Source organism: Eublepharis macularius, chromosome 2 (genome assembly GCF_028583425.1).
Source record: "Eublepharis macularius isolate TG4126 chromosome 2, MPM_Emac_v1.0, whole genome shotgun sequence".
NCBI lineage: Eukaryota > Metazoa > Chordata > Lepidosauria > Squamata > Eublepharidae > Eublepharis > Eublepharis macularius.
In genome coordinates, this window is record NC_072791.1 from 198,664,349 (window position 1) to 198,689,963 (window position 25,615).

The 25,615-nt window shown below is 47.8% G+C and overlaps 1 protein-coding gene across 1 annotated transcript in view; it reads left to right on the plus strand.

Annotated features, from left to right (window-relative positions):
* Positions 1-438: 438 nt before the first annotated feature.
* The window catches only part of GAD1 (glutamate decarboxylase 1), a 62,136-nt gene continuing 36,959 nt past the window's right edge, over positions 439-25,615 (plus strand). The window contains exons 1-4 of the mRNA XM_054971213.1: positions 439-508; positions 4,320-4,382; positions 15,543-15,701; positions 17,784-18,026. Of these exons, the coding sequence (XP_054827188.1) occupies positions 439-508; positions 4,320-4,382; positions 15,543-15,701; positions 17,784-18,026 (535 nt within the window). The remainder of the gene's footprint in view (positions 509-4,319; positions 4,383-15,542; positions 15,702-17,783; positions 18,027-25,615) is intronic.

Genomic DNA, 25,615 nt, shown 5'->3' on the forward strand with positions numbered 1-25,615 from the left:
TTGCAAGAGAGCGCTGTCTTATAAAAACCAACTAGGTGTCGTTGCCTCCAGCCATTTCTCCATCCACATCGCTTTTGTTAGATCCCGAGAAGAAGAAAAGATATACGCGCGTTGCCGAGCTCCAAGAAACATCTTGGAAGAATAAGGACTCTTCTTTCCGCTTAAGGTGCAGAAACACGGTCTTTTTGTGCAGAATTGCCCCCTCCATCCCCACCCCGCTTCCGACAACTGCCACTTCCCGATGAGTTTAATTGCTTATTGTTGGCTGCAGAATCACTTCTTGACGATCAGAGAGAGAGAGAGAGACCCATTCCTCCCCTCCAACGAACAGAGCTCTAAACCCTCCTTTCTCTTTCCTTGCAGTAAACCTTTTTGCTCCAGTCAGAGATATATTGAAAGGAAGAAACCTGGGCTGAAAGGGCTTTGACTCTGAACCTAATGGCAACCTCGGATCCATCCTCTTCCAACACCGCGCAGGATCCCAATACGACTAATTTACGACCCACAAGTAGGTCTTCGGTTTTCGTTCCCTTCTTCGTTTTCTTCCCCTCCTCAAACGTCGAAAATGTGCATGCGTTGTCTTTTAAAACGGGGGCTGTCCAAGAAACAGTCCACCTTCACAACAACAACAAAAAGACGAGCCTGGGAAGTCCCTATTTGATTCCCACTCCCGTTTTTTGGTTGTTCCCTTTAGTCAAACGCCTGTGATGCTGAAATCGATGGCTTGCGCGTATATACGTGTTTAAATACAGCAACCTGGTGTTCAACAAAAAGAGAGAGAACTGAGCAGACAGTTGGACAATCTCAACCATGTTGGCTCCAGTCCTTGGCGTTTTTTTGAGTTGAAAGGGGACAGGGTGGGGGTCGCAATGGGTTATGGAGACGACTGAAAGGCATTACGGGGGTTGCGTAGCTGACCGAACCCCCCTTTGGAAGCATGAAGTTCCCACTCCTGGTTCCCAGCGCGCGTGTGCTTCTTAATGGCCGCGCTCTTCTTTTCAGGACGCGTGGCAAGCTATCGCCAAGGCAGCCGCGGATGCTAATGGAGGGTGGCCTTTCCCCCTCAGAAGGAACTCTGTGTCCCTAATTGCTCTAATTGCTCCGAAATTCGCCCGGAGTGATTGAGGTGGGAGGGAGAAGCGGCCGGTGCTGCAGGTGGAGGGGAGGCAGGCAGAGGGAGCCGCTTTATAGCTCGGTCGAGACTAGTCAGACAGACATTCAGCAACCCAGAAAAGGCTGTGTGTGTGGCGGCGGCGGCGGCGAGGGGGGGGGGGGAGGCTGGATGACATAACCACAATGCCGGGGGAGGGGTTGGAAACGGGGGATAAAAAGCTTGGCAAGCCCGCGCCCAGCGGGGAATGGCTTCTCCCCTGAAAGGGCTGCCGGGGTTCTGAAGCATGAACGCCCAGTCATTAGGGCGATTATTCGCCACTGCAAGTAACGAGGGCGGGAGAGGAGGAATTGGAGGGGGGCCTCGAAAGCGAAATCGCTTCTTTGTGGCGGGCTGGCGCTTTGGGGGTTTGGCCCTCCGCCCAACTAGCCGTAAAACCGGCCTCAAGACAAGAGTCCTAGGGAGCTTCCCTCAGGTCCGAGGCGAAAAAGTCCCCCTGGGCTCTCCGGAGGGGCGTGCACTGCACAGGGGGGGGGCGCGGGGCTGGAATCCGCCCTCCCGTCCTGTCAGATTTGCCCCCTCCTTCGCCCTGGGCGGGAAACAGCTCGCGAGGGAGGGGGAGGGGGTTCTGCGCGCGCGGCGCTTCCCCCCCCCCACTCCCTCGCCCGCCTTGCCCATTGTTCCCCGACGGCTGGCGCGCGCTCCCCTCCCAGCCGCGGGTCTCCGGCTGCCTGGAGCGCCCGCAAGCGCGTGAGCGGCCGGTGAAGCAAAGAGCGCGGGTTTTGCCCTCCGCGGCGCCTGTCACGCTCCAGCTAGCCTCTGGCTGCCCGGGGCGCCGAGCGAGGCTGTTTGAAAGTCCTGTCAGAGCTCCTTTCCCCGCCTGCCACTCTCTCGCTGCCCCGCCCTCCTCCGGCTCCGTGGCGCCCTCGCCTTCGTCCTCCCCGCGTCCTTCTTGGCCACTCCACTCGCCGCCCGTTCACCTGAGGCAACCCTCCTGCTCACTCCACCTGCCTGGCGCCGTCTCTCCTTTCCGGCTCCCCTCCCCGGCCCAGCCGCTTCTGTTCGTCTCGCTTGCCTGGCCTGCTTCTCTGCCCAGTCCCCACCCCTTGGCTGGATTCTCTCCTTCCAGAAGAAGGGAGCTCTGGCTCTCTGGTCTCTAAGGGGCCACTGGACTCTATTTTTTCACCCCGCCCCCCGCGCCCTTCAGGGCCTCACTGCAACCCGCCACGCTCATTCCTTCTCTCCAGTGCCGAGCCCGCCTGAAATCGTATTAACCTCAGTCGGCATTTCGCATAAATACAAGAAAAATAGGCCTAATTCTTCTTTAAGGCGTTTCCAGTATTAAGGTATAAGTGTGTGGACTTGCTTTAAACCAGTTTTAGGACTATTGTCCAGTTTTACTTACTGGGGCCTCCTTCATAGGCACTACTCACGCACACCTTTTAAAGCTTTGGTAGTATAGGGATTTCTTCTGAGTTACATCCACGCTCGGTTCCCATTAGGATCCGGGATAATAACTAACATAGATAGGCACGGCCGTAAACATATTAAAAACGTGTCTAAATTCCATTCGCTACACTTCTGGAAGTCTCTTCGCTCCACGAGGTTTTGCTTGAGGAAATCAGTTTGTTTCCCCCTCCATTTATTCGTGCGTCCTTTACCTCTTTCCTTCTTCATCCCCATCGGGTATTTTTTATTTCATTTTATTTTTCTCCCGCTTTGACTTCTTCCTTTTCTGCCCCACTCTTGAGATCGCTGGAAAGGAGATTCCACAGGAGAAGGCGTCGGGCGCAGGTGCAAAAGGGAATTCTTCCAGGCTCGGCGGTTCTGGCAGGGTGGCTTCTTGCCCTGTGTAACGCCAATGAGCCTCTTTCCTTCGGGCTGATAGAAGGTCACAGTCGCCTTCAGCACCTCGGATGCTGGACAGCGCAGTGCGTGCTCCGCGTGCCTGAGGGGCGGGGCTGAAAGAATGGGGTGGGCTCGGAAGTGCGGGCCAAGAAAGAGGACATGAGAGGCATTTCAATGCGCCTCCCCGACTCGTCAACCCGGCTGCAACCTGGCCATGCGAGTCCGATCATCTAGTCAAATACTATTTTTCACCCAATTAATTCCTGAACTCTTCCATGACCCCATTTCATGCCGGTTTATTTTTAAGCTGCCACTTTCTTGGAGCCCTGCCAATAAATTATTAGGAGAGGCTCAGGTTTTTCTCCCAGATGCCTTTTTCTCCTCCCTTCTTCATGATGGGAACCATTATGATATTAAGGGCGAGAAGGGAGGGAGGGAGAGATTGTGCGGAAGCGCGTTCACACACACACACACACACACACACACACACACGTGTTTTGATACTGACCCCACCACCTTCCAACATTGTCCCAACACTCTCTGAAAAGGACACACTGTCTTAAATCTGACATTGCTACACAGTCAGAAAAGAACACAAGTATGTGTGTTGGGCGGGAGGGATGTTAGTAAACAGTGTGTAGAAGAATTTACAGTAGAAAGCATGGTGAATGCATACGGCTTCTTCCCATTGCAATGGTACCGAGACTGTGGAACTTTAAATATATATGTATGCTGTTTGAAAGCTTGGGCAAACATGACCAGGGTCAGAGAGACAACAGAGCAAATGGAACTGCGTCTGACCTGCAAGGTTTTACCAGCCACTCATTCTTCAGACTGGAACATAACAAAAGCAATAAGGCCCGGCCAATGGATGCGCTGTTTGCCACAGCTGTACAAAGGAACGTCGACCTAATGTCTGCCATTCTCTTTCACAAGGACATGCAGGCACCTTTGTTAAAGTTGCAGATTCCCCTCCCCCCGTAAAATGTTTAGCTTTCGTAGCAGTAGAGAACCGACCAGAAAAAGAGTGTTTGGAACTGAGCGCCATATATATCCCTGTTTCCCGGAAACAATAGCAGCATCTCTGCGTTCTCCTTATGTCTGGTTGCGCTCTGTTTTGCGGGCATTTGTCAAAGTAAAGAAAGTTAGCATCCAAATACCACCGCCGCCACCCTCCTCCAGGAACGGAACCTTACCAAACGAAGGTATTGCTAGTACAATCACCTCGAAAAAGATTCTTTCTTCTCTAGAGCTTAACTACTGCCTCTTAACGTTTCATCTGTATGCTTGGACAGAGGCATGCACTCTATGTTTTTGCATGCCATAAATCTTGTGTGTGTGTGTTCTTTCCTTCCTTCAGCCTATGATACCTGGTGTGGAGTGGCTCACGGCTGCACGAAGAAAATCGGACTCAAGATATGTGGTAAGTGGAGAGAAGCAAAAAAAAAAAAGGCGCCTATCCCCCTCCGGTCTGGAGTCTATAAGCCCCGAAGCTTTTTACCGCCTACTTAAACCAGAGCGCTGTTTTTGGAATGAATCGTCTAGGCTGCTTTACAAAGAACGCCCCCCCCCACCCCCCGCCCATCTTCAGATAAAGCAAAACAAAAAGGGAATGCAATTGCAAAGAGCAGCTCTGTCTCCTCCTCCACTGAGAACTCTGCTGCCAGCAATAATCTTAAATGATTTGAGGAGAAGTCGTGGGGGGACTTGATGGGTGGGCGGGTAAGGTGAAAATCCTATTTCTGGTTTGTGTATAATCCGCGGAAGGCGCGTCGAACTGTGCCAGAGGCTCGTGCGCCATCTGCTGACAGAAAGGCCAAACTACTACAAGCCAAATACATACATTTTTTCGCTAGATCGGGGTCTAGCACCACCTTAAAGACCAACTAGATTTCCAAGGTATGAGCTCATGAGTCTAGTTGGTCTTTAAGGTGCTATTGGACCGGGATCTTGCTCTCCGACTGCAGACCAACACGACCACCCACTTGAATATATATATATTTTTTTAAAAAACCGTAACCAAAGCAGCTCTGCCTCTAGCAGAAGAATGTACTGGTTAGCTTTTTGCGTTGACATGCGTTAAGGGCAGCCATGAAAATAGGCAGTGCTAGGTACGATGCACCCAGCACCAATGTATATTTCCGGAAAGGAGAGCAGGTGCGCCGCTGGTTTAGGGCTGTAGGAAGAGGCGCGGACAGGCGCGCCGACGCTGTAGCTACTCAGTCCTGCGTGGGTGTTTTAGGAAGGCTGCATTTTGTCCCTGCGATTTTTCCGACCTCCGCGACGAAGGAGGGGCCACGTTGTAACTCAAGCAGAAGCCGCTTGGCCGTAGCCAAACGTGGAGGCGAGCAAGGGGGTGTGGTGGCTGGGAGATGAGAAGCTGCCAGGAGGCGAGAAGCGGGAAGGGAGCGCCGCCAGCCAGCGGGGCTGCTGCTTCGCCACTTCTCACTGTCTGAAATTTCTCAACCTTATCGGCCCAGAAAATACTGATCTCCTGGGGGAGAAAGATTAACGAGAGCCTTATTAAAGAGCCATTCGTCAGGCTGCTGCGTCCGGGAGATAGGGGCTGGCAGCCAGTCAGCGCGCAGGCAGCCTGAAAGGGGAGAGGGGACCGGCCGGGGACAAATACGCCGTCAGATCGCAGCCGGTTGCAGTCGGAGATTCATTCGCGGATAACGAGCCTGCCTGCTTCTCCCTAGATTTCTGTATAATGCCTTCTCGCGGGAGGGGGGAGGAAGGCCCCTCGGTGCGCTGCCAAATCGACGCCCCCTTCTCAGCGTGAGGGCCCTTCGATCCCTTGTGTCCGTCCTTCCTGACATTACATTAGCTTGATCCTACCCACGGCGGGAAGGAAGTCCCATTCGATTCAGTGGCTCTTACTCTCAGGGACACAGACACGGAATGTCCGAAATATGACAAACGCTTACTCAACAGTAAACCCCGAGTAGATTTCGAAAGGATTTGCAGGCATAGGAGAGAGAGGGCTGTAAAAATAAAACAGTTATCGTTTATTTAAAAAGATCTGATGGACAGAGCGCCAAGGTGGATTCAAGGCCGTGCGGTTTGCGGGCGATGTGTTTGGTCCGCGGGAATCTGGGCTGCCCGGTGCCTTACAGCGCCCGCGTCTCCTGTTCTTGAATCCTCGGCGAGACAGGCGTTGCCTTGGAGCCCGAACGGCGCTCTTAACTCGGCCGGGCGGCTTTCTCTTCTATAAATAGCCTCAGATCTCGGCTTAATGGGCCGTTTCCCTGCCGGTCCCTTCGGTGGCTGGAGCGATGAGCCCCCCTCCTTCCCCATCATCGTTTTAATTTAGCCCCGCGAGCAGAGCTGATAAGGTAACGCCCCGCTGGCTCGACGGCTCGCCGTTGCTAGACTACCGGGCTGGCTGGAGGGGCTGCCCTGGCGCCCAGCCGGTGGAAGGAAAGCTGAGCTGCCGCAGTCCTCTGCGCCCTCTCACGCCCACCGGCGAGGAGCAGAAACAAAGCCGGAGTCCAGGGCTACCTCCGAGCCTGACAAAAGGTGCTCCAGTCTAAGGTTTCCCGAGCCTGCGCTTCAGAGGCATTGAAGAGGATGCGTTGGGAAGCCCAAGCCCAGTTACGAATCGAAAGCGAAATTCCGGAACTGGAGCGGGTTTCTGGTCCTGCCCAACCCACTCTGGCCCCGGCTCAGCCAAGCCCTCGTCGTTTGGGACCCCACGAACTGGACAGCACCGGCCTAGTCAGATCGGTTCGCTACGCACTTGAGCCGTCAAGAAAACCCAAAGCGTGTCCTCTTGAGTGGATTTGGGAGCGCGCCGACTCAGTCCCCTAAACCCCATTGCTATTGTCGGCGTGGTCGGAGGCCCGCGGCGGCTTGGATATTTGCGGGGAGGGGGTTGAGCGTTCATCAGGGCAAGCCATAAAACCAGACGGGGCTGCTCTCTGAACCGCCTCGCCAATGATAAACGTCTGTACCTGGAGGCCACATCTTTTGCCGAGCGGGTGGGGACGCGAGCGTTTGATTGTTCCTAACAATGGGCAGCGGAGAGCTGGGTTTAATTCTCTTTAGCAAGCAATCCTAAGCAGTTCTGCTCAGAAGTAAGTCTCATCTTAGTCAGCGGGGCTTACTCCCAGGAAAGTGGATTACACTGTTACATGAAAGCAAAATATCCTTTAGCGGCAACGTAATGTTAAGGCAAAAAGCAGAGTTGGTGAACAGGGCGGAGCGGAATTCCTTTGTTTTAACTGGATCGGAAATGCAGATGTGAAAGAACCTGTCATTTTTGAAAAGGATTTGCTACTCCGAGAGAAGTCTACCCCCTCCCCTCGAGCTTCGCAAAAATCCGGGAGAACCTCTATGTTGTGTCCGACGCTTTGGAAGCCCTGCGGTGGGCTCATTAAGGGCTTTCGAGTCGATTACCCGAACCACTAATTAGCCGATCAAAGCCCTCGAAGCAAGCAAGCCACGGTTTCCGGGTGGCATCTCAAGGAAACAACTGCATCTTTGGGCGGGGGGCGCACATGCAACTCTGAACCTCCTTTCGACAGAGGAAATCCTGAACATTCCGCTGAAAGGCGACACAGTAAAATCTAAAGGAAGGAACGGAACGATTATTGATAACGACTTTATCTAATGATGGCGCCAAGCTTCGTTATAGGGCAACCCTATGCCCATTTACCTGGGAGGAAGTCCGATTGGATACAATGGCACTTATTTTTGAGTTATCCTGAGTCTACCGTATCATTGACACGAGGCAGAGACTCGTGTTGTATTTACTCCAATGATGGACTAACAAATGAACTGGCAACTTTCTTGAGGGAAGAACTCCCGTAGGACTTCAGGAAGGGGGAAGAGAACGGTACTTCTAGGGTGGGCTGATCCCGGCCGGACAGTCCCTTTTAGGTAGCCGTGTGCCATGGCTCCTTGTGGGGTGGCTGCGGCTCTCCCCTACCACCAATGAGCCCTGCATATGAATTTCCGTGCATCGCTGACATCAGTGGGCTTTAGGAGTTGGAAAAAAAATAAATAAAGGCCCAATGGGCCCTTAAAGACTCCCAGCATTTATTGAAACATGACCTTTCGTGAGTCAGGACTCACTTCTTCAGCTATATGGAGATCCTGCATGCAGGAGAGATATTACGAAGGGGGAGGAGTTAAGGCAGAGAGTGAACTCAGTCCTGGACCTTTCAGGCCTCAATCTGTGTGGAGAAAAAAAAGAGGTGGAAAAGTTGGGTCCAAAAATGTCCAAGTGAGAACTCTGAAACTGGATAGCAGTTGTAAATAGCTATGATGAGGAAGGTCAGAGGTGCGAAGGAACAAGCTAGATGATAAATTTAGATACAGTTATAAAATCATAATGTGGCAAAACATGTTAAGAACAGCTAATCAACATTTCTACAAACTGAGTTCTGTGCAGCTGTTAGAGACTGCAGGGATAAGGACATCCAAATCTCTGTTTAAGCCAGAGTGATATGTAGCGTTTTAATTTCCTGATGAGTTCTAACTGGGACAAGGACTGGTGCTTGACTGGCGTCTTTCTGGAGCCACATTTCTGAAATCCACGCCACCAATGGGATTTTCTCAGGTGCATAAGATTGTAGCATCATCTGGAAGTCAATTGGATATACTTCAGAATAAACCAGATTACAATCGTGCAAGTAGATCCGAACTTCCGAAATCCTATGCATATCTTTTAATAACAATGCAACCCCAGAGTTACTCCCTTGTAAATCGACTGATTTCAGTGAACTTAGAAGCATGCAATTCTGCTCTGAGATTTACTCTTAAGTAAGTGCATAAAGTTTTATGGTGTTGGTAGGCATACTGACACCAGCGAACAAAACACAACAGATGCTTAACATGCATGAATGACATAGAATTCTCCTTTGGAGAATCCAAAGGTGTACAACGAAACAAAGGCAGACCCTCCCCCTCCCCAAAGTACACACCCAACACCTAAATCATCTTTTAAAGCAGAAGAGTAGGGAGGTTTAAACAACTGCTAATTTAAAAAGCTAGTAAAATAGGATTAAGTTTCCTAAAGGGGGGGAGGGAGGCAGAAAAGAAATAAAATGAAACAAGAGTCCTGTGGCATCCGGAAGGCTAGCAAAATTTCGTGTAAGCTATAAACCAGTTAGAGTTCAGATCTAAGTACTGAAACACGACCCAGAGACGTGTTACCTTTTAATCGGGGTTAAGTTCCTAAGGTAAGGCGCAATTTGGTGCTTTTCGGCAGGGCATGAATAATTCGTTTCAATCGCATGGTTTAGTTCTCTCAAAGCAGTGAAAATAATCTCTGGTTTCATTGTTGTTTAAGTATGCTAGTTGTTAGGAAGCCTCTTTTCGTTTAGAGTGAGATAGATGTTTCCAGTGTTTCCCCCCCAGTATAATTCTTACTTTAAATAACCAAACCAGTTTGGCGAGTCTTCTATTTAACTTCAGTGCGTTTGTCCCTTAAAAGCCTTCATGAAAAATCTAATCCTTCCCTCCCAACACTCCTTTTCTGAAATTTTTATCACCCAGTTGGCCAATCAGAATGTAGTAAAGCAGCTGTCATTGGCTGATCTTTCCTAATTGGTTGTGATTCCCTTTATGTAATAAGAGGCGGACATAGCTTTTTCCAATGAGAACGTCACCAAGTTCTATACGCATTTCTACCTAAATTCCAACCGGTGTCAGTTCATGGACATTTGCTCAGCGGTTGATAGCGGGTGATTCTCGGATCTCCAGTGCGGCTATCAGAGGAACGTGGTCACTCTCGGAATCTAAGCATGAAAGCTTAGCTTAAAGGCCAACTAGATTTCCAGGACATGAGATTTCGATAGTTAAAGCTCCCTTCTTCAGATATATTTAAAAGTGGTTGTAACCTTTTATCCAGCCAGACCGTGGGAGAGGTATTAAAGTAAGGGTAAAGTAAGAAGAGAGCTTTGACTCTGGGACGTTTACACCCTGGAAATCTAGTTGGTCTTTAAGGTGCTACTGGTCCCGGATCTTGTTCTTCTACTACAGACGAACACGGTTACCCACCTTAACAGTGCAATCCTAAACAAGCTGCTTGTTTCGTAAGGAAGTTTTTGCCTCTCCCACGTTTTAAGTTGTATCTACTGCAGCCTTGAGGGCCTGGAGCATGTATTTCCAGAGGGAACCTTAGCTAAAGGGAGCTTCAAAGTAAACAGGCTCCCTCTGGAAATACATGCCCCTGGCCCTCGAGGGTGCAGTAGATTCAACTTAAAACGTGGGAGAAGCTAAAACTTCCTTTCGAAACAAGCAGCTTGTTTAGCAACAGAAGGGATGTTTGTTCTGCGACCTGAAGACTTAAAAGGCAAACGATCGTTTTGATGGATCAGTGTGCATAAAGTCTAAAGTGAGAGGGAATTCAGCTCATTCCAAATCTTGCCTGGAAGCTCTACCCTACTCTCTTGCAGCCACGTGCGGGTAGTTTGAGCGGTTCTTGGTTGCTATCGGGTGGTGAGGCAAAGTCCATCTGTGTTCAGAAATATTATCTCCTGCATAAATTCTCGGGCAGATTATTCTTGGCTTTGACCCCGGGTTGTTAGGGGTACCCTAGTTTATATTAAACCCGGAGGTGAGTACTCTGGAATTAACAAGAGAAGAGACACCCGCTTCTATTTCTAACATGTAAGATGGAAAGTTGAGACAATAGACTCAAGGGCATGTTCCAGTCCATCCCTAGAGATCTGGGGGGGGGGGGGGAGCCACAAATCCGGAGTGCTGGTGGTGGGGCCTGCCCCCCCTTCCCATTTCATTACCCCCTCGCTATTAATACTTTCACTCAAGCTTTTACATCTTGCCTTAAAAAGTGTTTGCTTCCATTTTGTTATGCCCAGTAAAGCCAAACCAAGACGAATTAGCTTCCAGGAGGGGGAAGGCAAAGAGACCGTCTACTGAAAGATAATTGCCTAATTTGTACCTATTACTTCAACATCAAGTGAGATGCAACAACCTGGTTAACTTTATTAGTTGAGGATTTACAGATATATCATCCTTATAAAAGGGTTTTTTAAAAATAATAATAATGATGATGCATTTAATTTGTAAAGAAAAAAGTGTGTGTGTGTGCGTGCGCGCGTGTTTGTAAGGAGAATATTCTGTCAGTTTCCTAGATAGTAGAAACCACATTTTGCTTTAATTGAGTTTTTGGGAAGGGGACGCGCCTGGGCTCTGAAGAGCGCAGATTACTACGGCTGGTATACTTGCGGGCATCAGACAGCCCAGCCAAGAAGGAACGGGGAGCTTCGTGGACTTTTTTCATTTTGTTGTGGCTACTGAAGGCAGCATCCACCCCTGACCCTTTTGCCTCGCCTCCATTTCTGCGACTCTCTCTCCGGGCCTGACGAAGTGACCCCCTCCCTTCCCATGGCTGCACCCAGGCTCCAGTTCAGCACATTTAATTCCGCTGGCTTTCAATAGGACTTCAGCTGGCTTCTTTTTGGCTGGGTGGCGCTCTCTGCCACGCTACTAAAGCTCCAGTGAAATGGACTAGTGGCTTGAGGTCTAAGAAATTCCCGGCTAGCCCTTCCAAAATCTGGAACTATTGAGGCAAACTGACGGACAAAAGCCCAGACTTGTCCTTGCCCGGGATAATACGCTTCACTTAAAGGGACTCGTTTGTTCATTACGTTTTTATCCCATTGTTCCTCCGAGGTGCCTTACACCTTCTTCTTTTTATTCTCATAACAACGAGCCCATGAGGTGGGTTAGGCTGAGAGGTCCTAACTGGCCCAAGGTCACACGTGAGCTTCGTGCCAGCGTGGGTGATTTGAACCTGGGTCTCGGCGCTCCTAATCCGGTACTTCCCCCACTTCACCATACAGGCTCCACGTGGGACCCTGTTTCATTTCTGCTCATTGCAGCTGAAGGAGCGACTTGGAAGCTTAACTTGCTGTTCTGGGTGCCCCCCTCCAAATAGCAAAGTATTCATCACTGATCCTCACTCGCTTCTCCAATCTCTCTACAGATCAGGTCAAATTCTAATTTGAATTTCAGTGACTCTATTGAGTCTATTGTCGTGATTTGGGCTCACGGGCACTTATTTTGGATCTTCAAGGAAAATGAGCCACAAGCTGGGGAGTTTCCTGTTCAGAAGGCAGCCCATGCCAGCCAAGCTGTTATTTCTCACTAATACAGGAAAAAGAATATTGCCCTACCTGGCAGGGTCGTTGTAAGGATTACCGAGAGAATGTATGTCTAACCTTCAGAACAGGCAGGAAAAGCGCTGTGTGGATAGGAAGAATGTTATTAGTTCATCACTTTTGAATAGCAATCTAACATCTCATTCATAAAGGAGCCCCCCCTTTTTTTTGCTCTCAGTGGGATTCAGTGGCGCTGTTTTCTGAGTCAAAAAAATGTGCTCGAGCGATTGCAGCTTTACTTGATGGTAACTTTCCATGGCAATTTCCCCTCCGTTTCTGTTCCCCAGTTCTAACGTGCAATTTATGCATTTGTTATTTGGGGGATTCATATGCCGCCTCACAGAGAGAAAACAATGACATAAACCCACAAAAATCTTCCGCAGCCCAGCGCAAAGGCATAAACTGTCAAGTTCTGCAGAAACCAATCGTCTGGACTTCAGAAGTAGCCCTCTGGCCACAGGAAACGGAGAGAGTGCGCCAGGATCCATGGAAGTCAATTGGATTGGTGAAGCCTCAAGACTGCAAGAGGACGCAAGAAAAAGAAGCTTTCCCGAGGGGAGTGGAAGTGACAAGAGGAGGCAGAGATAACTCGGGCTTGGGGTGTGTTTATTTCTGCACAGCCTGCCTTTCTCTGTGACCGACAACCTTCCCGACTAGATGCAGTCCACAGTCCAATGCCAGCCCAGTTACAGAACTTCAGTTGGTTTCAAGGGGACTGGACCTCACCCAAAGGCGAAGAACCCTACAAAACTCCCCCTAGTTTTTCCCTCGCTGGAACATCCACAGGAGCTTGAGTTTCCACCGACTCTCCTGTATTTTTCCATTTATTTGCCACTTCTTAAGCAGCAGCAGCAGCTCATTTCAGATTCTGGTTTAATTTCTACTGTCCAAGACTTCCCCTACTCCTTCCCTCCTTTAAAAAAAGTCTCCCATCTAACCATTATGGCAGATAAATATATAACGTGACTGAACAAAAGATCCCGTCAGCAGTCCCCTCATGCTGTCCTCTTAAGCATATTTATTTTGAATTACATTTATTTGACATGGACACATACATACACAGAGAGAGAAAGAAGGATGGGGGGGGGGAACTAAACACGAACAGAACACCTCCTTGAAATACAGGGGTGGTCTATTGGAGTCCCTGCCATAGCACCAGTGCCGTGTTACCATGGAAACTATAAGCAAAAGCAAACCAGAAATGTTGGGTTGCTCGCAGGGCTGAAAGCATCGGCTAGCAAGAGAGACTAGTTTGTTGTGGATTGCATAGTAGAGGCTTTGACCCAGATTTTAAGGAGATTTTAAGGAGACCTCCCCACATTATAAGTAGCCCAATCATATGTAATGTTTTATTGGGAAGTAAATCTAGATGAATTAAAGAGAATTTACTCTCAACAGAGTATGCCTAGGTTTACTTCCAGGTAAACCAGCTCCAGTTTTAGTCCAATAGCTCCTTTCAATGACTGCTCCAGTTTTAGTCCAATAGCTCCTTTTTCCTTTTTAACCCTGCCCCTGCTTTTTCATCAAAGGGTTTGTGTCCCTGGTACTTCCCCTTTCCTTAGTATCTTATCTACGAAAAGCCTCAATAAACTTGCAGCACTGTTCATACTTCTTTGGATATAAGGTCTATAGAACAAAGTAATGCCCTCCTCACTCCCTTGAATAGGAAAACTTTAAAAATCTCACCACAGGTGTTAACTATCTTAGCAAAGTTTGGGACCCATGCCTATGGAATGGTCTCTGCATTTTTTTTTATTAGATTTCCATTTTGCATAACAATGCATCACCCTGTACTTGCTGTGTTTCATGGCCCCCTGACCTTCCATTTGCTTTTTTGTCATTCCCCTACATAGTGGGGAATAGTGAGGATGCCTTGAAAAAGTGGGCTCTAGTTCACACACACACACAAACTTGGGCTAGAATAAAATCTTGTTAGTTTGTAAGGCGCCACTAGACTTCTATTTTGTTTGGAACAAAATAGGCCTTACGTCTGAGCACATGACGGAGCTGCGCATTACTGTCCCCTTCCCCTCTTCAAAATCTCAGTGGGACGATCCCTGTAAATGGACTTTAATTTGAATAGATCTATCACTTAACAATTGAAATCAGTGCAATTTGCATCGTAAAAAGTATGTGTGCTAGAGGTGTGCCAAAATGGTTCACAGCCCTACATTTCTGGCTTGGGCTTAGAGTGGAGCAATTCTATACAAGATTGCACTGAAAGCCTTGGGACAATGATGTGTCTCACTTCCAGGTGTGTTGAAGTATGCAGGAGTGTACTTCCAAGTTAGGTTGGGATTCTATGCATACCTACCTGCCTGAGAGCAATAATCCCATTGGACACAATAAACACACACACACACACACACACACACACACACACACAAGCATACCCCTAACGGATGAGCCTTACATTGCCTTTGTTGAAGTGAGTTCTGACTTGCAAAGAAATAATATGCTATTTGTCTCTAATGTACCACTGGACTCCTGTTTTATTTTACTTCCATCCATAGGGTTGGAGCCAAAGGCTCTTACCTTGGAAGAAGTATAATTGAATTTTATAGGACTTTCTTCTGAGTCAACATGCATAGGTTCGAGCTGTATTTTCCTTTTGAAAAATGATATGTGAAGACAAAAGGCTGCATCTGAAATGGGAGTCGTGCTATCTGACATGGCAGCCTTTGCCCCTGGGTGCGGGAAAGGAGAAATGGGCTTTTGCTTGTGCTCATATGAGCACTCTCTCTAGGTTCTGGGTCTGGTCTTCAGAGTAGCAGCAAAGATTCCCAGGCTGACTTTTGGAGGTGGTATCTTGACTGGTATTCTTCCAAGGACATACATCCTCTCGTTTATCAATGGTTGCTGAACTAAGAGAACCTGACACCAGCTCCAGTTTTAGTCCAATAGCTCCTTTCAATGGCTGCTTTCTAAAGCCCATACACTTTGCCTCCAGGGAGGAAAGAGAAGGATGGGATGAGACAGGATTGGCTGCCATAATTGTATTGACTTGTCCTGAACTCTCTTCTTTCCGGTGGCTGATTAGATTACTGGAGTGGAATCTGTCCAATCGACTTAATAAGAATTTACTGTTACGCTATATGACACAAAAAAGTAGCGTGGGTTTGGGGTTTTTTGTGCCTGGCTGGCTTTTTGCAGTTGATGTCTTTTGAGCTCTCTCTCCTCCGGGCGAATTCTCTTTCCCTATAAATATTCTTCCTCCCTGACCTCATTCAGGGAGATCCATCAGAACCAGCCCCACTTTGAACGGGATCTGGCAGAGGAAGTGAGAGGGTGGGGCAGAGGCAGGCAGGCGGACGGACAGACTGTTGCCTTGCCTCTGATTGTGGTGGCGGTGATGATTGCCGGCTGCTAAAGGGTTTGTTAAGTTATAGCCAAGATGCTGGGAAGTGAGAACAAATCTCCTCTTACTTGTGCCCCTTGTAATAATGATGTAGGGTTCTTGCAAAGGAATAATAGCCTGGAAGACAAAAGCCGCCTGGTGAGTGCTCTCAAGGAAAGGCAGTCGTCTAAGAACCTGCTGACCTGCGAGAACAGTGAGAAAGAAGTCAGGTTCCGGAGGACCGAGACAGACTTCTCCAACCTCTATGCCCGGGGTAAGCCATCTCTGTTCTGCTTTCTCTTCTACGTCCTCCTTCCCAGGGCTTGATTTCTCAAGTCAGGGCTCAAGCCTGTCTGCCACTCCCCTAACCTTTGGTGTTTGGAAGTACCAGCTAAGTTCAAATGGTGACGGTGGGGCATTGGAGTGAGTGACAGCTGAGTACAGGGAAAACACTCTCTGTGCATGACCAGATGTTCCTTTTAGAGCTGAACCCTGGATGCCGAGTTTAGGGCTCAGATTATGCCATTCTTTCTCCTTGCAGCCTTCTCCAGCTCCCACAGCCTAACTACAGTAATCCTCTTGTCTTCTCAACCTTTTGCTTGTGCATTTTGATTCCCCCTCTTCATCTAATGAATTCGAAGTGGTTTATATGGTTCCTGTGAGGTAGGTTAGGCTGCGATTACATGACTGCCCCAAGATCTCCCAGTGAGCTTCAGGAAACAGTAGGGATTTGAATCCAGTTCTCCAAGATCCCAGTCCAACTCTAACCACTACACTGTACTGGCTGTCTCCTGCTTAAAAATTCCCTCTTGATGGTTTAGCCATTGCTTTGTGATGCTTAATCTCCACATCAATCTAGTTTGATTGATGTGAGGTTGTTTTCCCTCCTCCACCTTCCAAATTTACAGGCAGTCAGGACAAGATACTGGTGGCAACTGGGAAGGGTTATTTATTCTGTTTCTCAAGGGCATTAGTGGCTGCTGTTGAAAACATAAACAATTTTTGAATGCTTCTCTGACCTATATATATCACCCTGCTCCAGACCTATTTCTGATGCTTGTTTCTGTACTGGTCTCCTCAGCACTTTATTATCAGCAGTCAAAAATTTCTTGTTATCCAAAAATCTAACCAGCTTCATATACCCTTAGTAAGATAATACTAAATGATTTGGGTCAGTGCAATCCAGTTGAAGCCAACTGGAAATTTCATATTGATTTCAGTGGTGCTGCCCTTTGCTTGGAAATTTCCATGAAATTAAAAACAACTCCCTGTACTTAGCATGGTTCTAGGACTACCATATGAATTATTGCCACTAGTCAAAAAGTGGTGACCTGGAGAACCATCCTAAGCAGAGTTACAGATTTCTAAGCCCAATGGATTTAGAAGGGTATAATTCTGTTTAGGACTGCACTGCCAGGGTGACCCCAAATCCTCCCAGCTGAAGTGTTTTTGGGTTTAAAGCCATTCAATAGATTGGAAGAGGGTTTAGTTCAAACCTGTTTTATAGTGCATTTGAGATCATATCCTAGGTGGTAGCTTTAAGCACCGCCCTTTGGCAAGAGAAGTCTGATTCAGTGCATTTAAGATGGGCTAAGTTTGCTAACTGCTTTGGATCTTGGCCTTCTGGTGCAGGTGTGTGACAAACAGCAATTCTGTAAGCCATGTTCCCTTTCACATGATGGGGAGCAGGGCAGGGAAACCTCCCCTCTGGATTTTTTTCCTTTTCATGCAGCCTTTTAAAAAGTGCAGGAGATGAGCAAGAAATAAAAACTTGACAGCCTTATAAAGTGGTGGGAAGAACTCAAGGGAAATGGCGATCTTATGGTGTACGTTAGAGGGCTACTCAACTATACTCATAATAAGAGTGGTGGCTGAAGGCTGATAAAGAGTTGGCATTCAGCATCGTTTTTGGATGGAGAGAGAATTCCCAGTCTCCCTTAGTCATAGTGACCTTGTGCACCCCCCGCCCCCACCCCGCATTTCAGTGTTAAGTCATCCAGAGACCCACATCCTGACTAATAATCATCATCGCCCAAATAATGATCACCAAATCTCCGTACCTCTTATAGTCAGGCTATGAGACAACTGAAAAATTCCATCTGTTTACTATTTTAACTATGCTGTTTTTCAGAATGCATCCGCTTAAAGCTAACTAACCCATATTCAGTTGTCTTAAGTATATATAATGTGCATGTGTGCAGGGGAGGGGGTTGTTTTTCTGGATTAATATGCCACACAAGAGCACAATTTATGTTTACGAGGCACTTGGCAACAAGAAATAATGTGGATGGGAGGAGCTGAAGGAATCTGTTGCTGCCCCTTAACAGAGATTGCTGTTTGTTGGTCCCTGTCTTAGATTTGCTGCCCGCCAAGAATGGAGAGGAGCAGACGGTGCAGTTCCTTCTGGAGGTGGTGGACATTCTCCTGGCCTATGTGCGGAAGACCTTTGACAGATCCACTAAGGTGCTGGATTTCCACCACCCACACCAGCTCCTGGAAGGCATGGAAGGCTTCAACCTGGAGCTCTCTGACAATCCAGAGTCACTCGAACAGATCCTAGTGGACTGCAGGGACACGCTGAAATATGGAGTCAGGACAGGTGAGAGAATTCCCTGGGATGTGCAGGAAACTACGGTGTAGAGATATTGTAAGAACCATTCCGACAAGCCTGGTGCTGCTGTCATGAAACTATGAGTGCACAGGGCAAGCTATTCAGTGTAGGCACCAGGGCTTTTTTTCTGGGAAAAGAGGTGGTGGAACTCAGTGGGTTGCCCTTAGAGAAAATGGTCACATGGCTGGTGGCCCCGCCCCCTGATCTCCAGACAGAGGGGAGTTTAGATTGCTCTCCACACTGCTGGCATGGAAGGCAATCTAAACTCCCCTCTGTCTGGAGATAAGGGGGCAGGGCCACCAGCCATGTGACCATTTTCAAGAGGTTCCGGAACTTGGTTCCACCGTGTTCTAGCTGAAAAAAAGCCCTGGTAGGCACCCTCAACTTACATGAGAAGTTTCTTCCAGCTTCTATCCTTCTGCGTCCTTCTATACAATTTGTGCCACTACTTTAATACAAGTTCAACACAAATATAGAACCCTGTGGGGAGGGTCTGAGGATCTCAGCATTATGAGAACTTAGGGTTGCCATACTCCAGGTGGTACGTTTATACTCCAGGTGGTGGCTGGAGATCTCCTGGAATTACAACTGATCTCCAGGCAACTCAGATAATTTCCCATGGAGAAAATGGCAACTTTGGAGGATGAACTGTACGGCATTATACTCAGACGAGCTCCCTACCCTCCCGGGCCCTACCCCTCAAATCTACAGAAATTTCACAAACTGGAGCTGGCAACCCTATAAACTCCTTATTTGGACAGGATGTTCTGGGCCAGGGGCAGATATATTCTGAATAAATTTTCATATGGGCAATAGATTACCTCCAAATCACTATAGTAGCATAATTAACATAGGCCCCTTCATACTGGGATTCTTACCCAGTAATAGGCCCATTTAACAGTTTGTATGAAGCGTCATTCAATATGTAGAATCAAGAAACTAGCCAGAAACAAAGGTACTCTTAAGAAGTAATCATATGAGCTTGAACTCAGAAGGTCAATGGCCCTTTGTGAACCAGATATACTATTGATACATCTAATTCTCAGCATGGCCCCATCTGTGGACACATAAATATGAAGATTGGGGCCATGAGCAGACAAGACAGATCTTTCCACTAACTTTACAAATGCCTAAGAATTGCAGAAAAATCTGAAATCTAAAAAAAAATTGTAGTTATTGTGAGGATAAAATGGAGGAGAGAAGTATGAGATAAGCTGTGTTGGTTCCCTGTTGGGGAGAAACATAGGGTGTAAATGAAGTAAACAAATAATAAAACTGAAGATGGAGTGGGTGGCAGATAGAAGAAAAGCTGGTTGGCCAGTGGGAAGGCGAGAAGGAAACAAGGAAAGGGGAGCGGCTGCCAGGGAGAGATAAAGAGGAAATGGTGTGGGGAAGGGGATACAAGAAGAAATGAAGTGACCTCCAGAAGTGCTTGTGCATTTGTCACTTGTAGAAGTTCCATAAACACACTGTTTGAAGCCACCTGAAGTTACCCCTGTCTTATTGCTCATGTTAGGCAGGCTGTTGGCAGTTCTGTTTGTCACACAAATGGGCATTTTGCAGTGGTGTGTGTAGACAGCGTAGACGGGCACACTTTAAAAGTCATAATCTCTTGCACTTGATGGAAAGCAAGGGGCTTGTGTCTCGGGGGAACAATATCATTAGGTAAATGAGGGCATAAATGACACTGAATTTGCAGTTTCTCTTCTTTATATCCTCAAGATGTTTAATGCCAAAAACAAAAGAAAAAAGGAGGGCTTTGGAGCCGAAGGATCGTTAATAGTTGTAACCCCACTGATAACTCATTACACAAGAAAAGTCTCCCGCTTCCAGGTCATTTCTGAGTAAGATACCAAGTATAATTTCAGTCGTAATTCTTCTTCTCCTTCTTCAGTGAGTGCTACTATTTTCGGGTCAAATGGTTTTAATAGCTTTAGTTTTCAAATATCTTGGGTGGGTTGTATGTGCGTGCCTGAAATATTTTAAGTCTTTCTAGAAATCTAAGTGGTTCATTCTTTCTGAACATGAATGCTACATCCACAAAGTGCTTCCAGAACCTTGGCAATAACAGAACAGATTCTTCCTAGTCTGTTACAACCCTATTTCTACTTAGGATTGCCAAGTATTCAAGAATATATAATGCCTAGAGAATTTGTTATTGGTAGGTATATGAGGAATATTCCCATAGGTCTGAGTTGGGGGGGTAGATATGATTCACAGTGGGTATCAGTCAGTATAGCTAAGAATGAAGCCTTCATATTTTAATTAGTTGATTAACTTTTTTACTGAGATTTAAGGGGGATTACACAGTGTAAATAAACACGACCAATGAGGACAGTCAAAAAACAATACAGACCTGAGACAATGCAAAAACAAAATATAAGCCATTTAACAAGACATATTAAACAATATGAAAACTACCCAGTAGGAACTTACCTGCAGCAACAAACAGTACACAGTAGTACAGTCTAGAGTCACTATCGCTTTACCAGAGCATCTTTCTGAACCGTTTTCTTACAGCACAGTCCTATTACTTGTGTTAAAAAGCCCCGAGTAATTCAGTTTTGCATTGTCTGTGGAAGGCCAGGAATGTGGGAGCTTTCCTGACCTCTTCAGGCAGGCCATTCCATAAGGTGGGGCCACTACCAAGAACGTATGCGTACAGGCGGCTGTTGATTTTGCCCATTTGCAGGGTGGCACCTGCAGAAGGCCCTGTTCAGATGAGCAAAGCTGCCATGGTGGAGCACAGGAGGAGAGGTGGGCCTGTAGAGATGAGGAGCCAAGGCCACGAATGACTTTTGATGTGATAGCCAAAACCTTGAACTGAGCCCAGTAACTGATGGGTAGTGACTGTAAAATGGGAGCAATGTGCATGCTCTGCCTAGCTCCTGATAATAATTGAGCTGAGACGTTCTGCAGTAACTGGAGTCTCCAAGACAACATTGAAGGGAGACCTATGTACAGTGCATTACAGTAATTTATATTGCCATGGCATGGATCCAGGTGGCCAATTCGACAATGTCAAGGTAGGGTGCCATCGTTAGGGCTAAACTGAGTTTGAAAAGGGCATTTTTTGCAGCTGCATTAACTTGCTTCTCTAGCTGGGTCCAGTATAACCCTTAGGCTCTTAACTGAGTCTGCAAGGGTCAACTGAGCACCACTGAAAATGGGGAACCCTATATCCTTCAATATCTCTGTCTTCCCATCCTGCATCATTTCCATCTAGTCTGGACATTCAGTTTCAATTTGCTAGCTTTCAGCCATTTTTGCCACAGCTGTTGGACAGCGACTTCTACTGCATTTGGATAGCAAGATGTAAAGCTGAGCGTCATCTGCATATCGATGACATCTAGTTCCATAGCTATGTATGATTTCTCCTAAAGAGGCTGAATAACATGGAGGATAAGATTGCACCCTATGGAACCCTGCAAGATAATCGCCACACTGAAGATAGCTATCTATCTTCCCTCAGCAACTTTTTGAGTCTGTGCCACGAGGAATGATTTCAACCAGTCCAAGGCACATCCCATGACACCGACCGCTGCCTCCAAACACCTCAACAAGATGGCATGATCTGCTGTATCAAGTGCTGCAGATAGATCCAGGAGGAGCCGCAAAGAAGCACAGCCTTTGTCTACATTCCGGCAAAGATCATCTACTAAAGCCACCTGAGCCATCATTCCATACCAGACTGAAAAGGGTCCAGAGCACAAAACTTATCCAACGAGAGCTGAAGTTGGTCAGCAACTACTCTCTCAATCAGTTTGCTCAGAAAGGGCAGGTTAGAGACTGGGCAATAATCAGCCACATCATCTTTGTTTAGGGATGGTTTTTTAAGGAGCGGGCAGATAATCACCTCTTTGAGTAGCCAGGGAAAGAGGCCAAGTTAGTTACTGATTTATAATAGACATCAAGGGCTCATTTATGTGGTCTTTACATGATTTTAGCAGCCAGGATTGGTGAGGATCCAGCACACAAGTAGTGGCCTTCAGAGATGCCAGGAGCCTGTCAATATCCATTACAGTAACTGGGTCAAAATGTCCCATAAGCAAACCAGGTGGCGTATTAAGGATTTCTTCTGCCTTGCCTGTATAACAGCTGAAATCTAGATCCGTGCATATTAGTCCTATTTTATCAGCAAATTTTTTTTGCAAGGGTGTCACAGCGAATTGCTTCTGAGCCAGTAAATATTCAGATTTGTTTGTCTATGTTATTTATAGTCTGCCTTTCTCACTGAGATTACCCAGTGTAAATAAATAGATCAATGGCTGGGACATTCAATACACAAGCATAACAATAAGCAGGCATAATTCTGAATACAGGGATGAAACATTCCAGAAACAAAACATAAGTAATTTGACACGACATATTAAACAATGTGGAAACTACACAGTAAGAGTATATATACATCTACAGACAGTACGCATCAGTATAGTCTATAGTCCCTTTCCCTTTACCAAGAGATCTCTTGGAGCCATTTCTTAGAGTGCAGCCCTATTATGTGAGTCAGAAGATGTTGAGATACCTTAAACAATTGGGATGGTTGTGAACCAGCTGATGCAATGATTGCAGAGAAATTACATTTTGTTGCTACTATCACCGCTACATAAATTTTGAAATGGGCTCTACAGCATTATTTAATAGTAGTATTTATTATTTAGTTGTAGTATGGCATTATTTAGAAATAAGACTTCTGATTATCTGATGCCAGAGGCAGAAGAAATCTATCACCAACCATCTCAGCCTGCTGGTGAGCTTCCAGACAGAAAGATGGACAGATATTTCCAAACCAATGGGACAGGCTTGGAGAAAGTATAGGAACATATTACAGCTGTCATACAATTGCTCTTTTGTATCTAAAAATCTCCTTGAGTATAGGAGTTTTCCAATTATTATAATATTCCATGGGTAATGTATGTGTATAGAGAGTTTATTTGCCTATTTCCTTCACTTTTACACTGTCTTTCTCCTCAGTGGGTTCCAAAGTGATGTGCGTTGCTTTCTTCTCCTCCATTTTATTCTCACAACACACCTCATGTGGTAGGTATGTAACTGAGAGTATGTAACTGGCCCAAGATCACCCGGAAAGATTCCATGGCGGAGTAGGTATTCGAACCTGGGTCTCCCAGATCCCAATCCCGCACTCTAACCACTACTCCTCACTGGCTCCCTTTCCTGTCATACAAGAGAGAAGAGTTCCATATTTTATTGGACCAATTCTAATTTTCAAAACATCTGTTCAAATAAGAACAAAGCAGATTACGCCCAACAGGGCTGCTAAAATAGGGGAGGTGGATTAGGGGTTGCAAAATTTCGAGGGCCTTGGACTTCCTAGCAGGACTCCATATGGGGGAAGGTACATTTTACTGGGAATTGGCAGTCCAGAAGGGTCCAGCCTAGGGCTGCCAGTCCCCCAGTGGAGGTGGGGATTCCCTGCTCCCAGCCTCTGCCCCCCTCCACCACCATTTACAGGGCCAGCTGGGGGGAGGGCCCTAGGGAATGGGCTCAGGAGGCAAAAAACCTCCCAGACCAGTGCACAGCAGGCACGCTATCCACAGGTGTGATGACATCACTTCTGGGAGTGATGTCATCATGCATGGTGGTGGGCATGCTCCTGCCATGTGTGATGACATCACTCCAGGAAGTGACATCATCACACTGCACTGGGAGAATGCGCATGCTTTGAGTGCGCATGAGGAGTCTCAAAAGATTAGTGCTGAGTTTTCCCCCGGGGGGAGGGTAGAGGTACCTGGCAACCATAGTCCAGCCCAGACTGCAATCCTCGTTAGTATGGAGGGAGGAACAAGAATAAACTAAAGATCATGCCTGAAGACATTTATAGAAATGTATTTCCTTGAATCTATTTATCTGATGTCCAGATCGTGTGAGATTTGCTGAAGCCTGTCAGTAGGGTTGCCAGGTCCCTCTATCCTTCCACTGGGAGGGTTGGGACCTGGCACTTACCTTCAGCTAGCTCTATTTGCGCGTGTGCATTCAGGTGGCGACGTGATGACATCACTTCTGGAAGTGATATCACCATGCTGGCTGCATGGTGACATTACTTCTGTAAGTGACATCGTCGTGCTGGCTGTGTGAGCACTCCTGCACTCTACACGAAGGCGATTCTGCTGGTTTGGGGCCCAAATCAACCCCAAACAAAGTGTGGAAATGCTCCCGTGGGCGGTGAGATGACGTCACTTATGGAAGTGATGTTGCCCCCCTGGTACAGAACGCTCACATGGCGTGTACTCCTGAGGTGCCTGCTGGTGGCGGGCAAGCTCCGGGAGCTTGCCTCTCCCACCAATTGTTCGGCGATTGGCAGACAAGGGGACAAATCCCCAGGAATTTGCCTGCCCACGATGTGCACCTGGGAACCCTACCTGTCAGAAATAGAGTTAGGGCAACAATCTGAAGGAATATTCTGAACTGCTGGGCCTATCCTGTCAAGAACTACCAGTCCCAGAGTTCCTTTTGCACAGGCAGGAGGGAGGGTCAGATGGTGGGAAGGATAAAACGCCACGAGACAGTGAGAGTAAGTGCTGCTGCTGAAGTTTCTGGTAGGATTTGGAGAGCCAAAGTATATGTGAATGTTTAATTCACTCACAAACACACACACACTACATGCTGCTATGTCTAGTGGTGATAGGGATCCCATTTCCCCGGTGGGGGCAGGGGATCCTCTACTGCCATCCTCTGTTCCCCCACTTCTGACCTGGCTGGCGATGGGGAAAGGCATGGGAATGTGACTGGGAGCCTTGCAGAGCACTTCTGTGGACTCCGGAGCACTTCCTCATCGCTCTATGAATGATGTTATTCCTGGCGTGACGTGGAAGTGACAGATTGTGTGAGGGGCCGAAAGGGCCAGCGCCACCATTGAGGCGGTGAGGTGGGCGGTGAGGTGCTGAAGGGGGCACCGGAGGGGGTGCCGGGGGTGGAGGCGTGCACCATGGAGCTGGTGTGCCTAGCCTGCAGCTGCTGCAGCCGGTTAGCCCCACGCTGCTGCCGCCGCCGCCACCAACACACGCCCTCAGCCAGTTGCAGCAGATGTGGGCCAGGCACGACAGGCATCCGGGGCGGCGTGCAAAACCTCCCCAGCCACTTGCTGCGCCCGACTGGGAGCGCGGGCAGCCTCCGCATGCCATCCCAGCCACCCGCCGGCCAATGGGGCCGGCTTGCTGCATGATGATGTCATCACACAGTGATGTCATCATGCAGCCGGGGGGGGGGCGTGCACGTGCATGTAGGGGCAGCCGTGGGCGCCAGAAAGCCTGGCACCGTCCTGGGGGCTGATTTGATAGGGTTTGGGGCCGATTTTTATCAAAATGGCCTCACACACGACCTGTCACTTCTGCGTCATGCCAGGAATGATGTCATTCCAGGTGTGCCGAAGAAATGCTCTGGAGCACATGTGTGCATTGTGTGCACACATAAGATGAGTCCTCCTGGCATGCCCCCCTCAAACTGCCCCCTATCTCCAGGTGTCAGGCCCAGGGGACCCGGCAACCCTAGGTGGTGGCTAAGAATACAAGAAAGGGACAAAAAATGCTAAAGAAGACCAATGTACGCTCCCGTTTTTC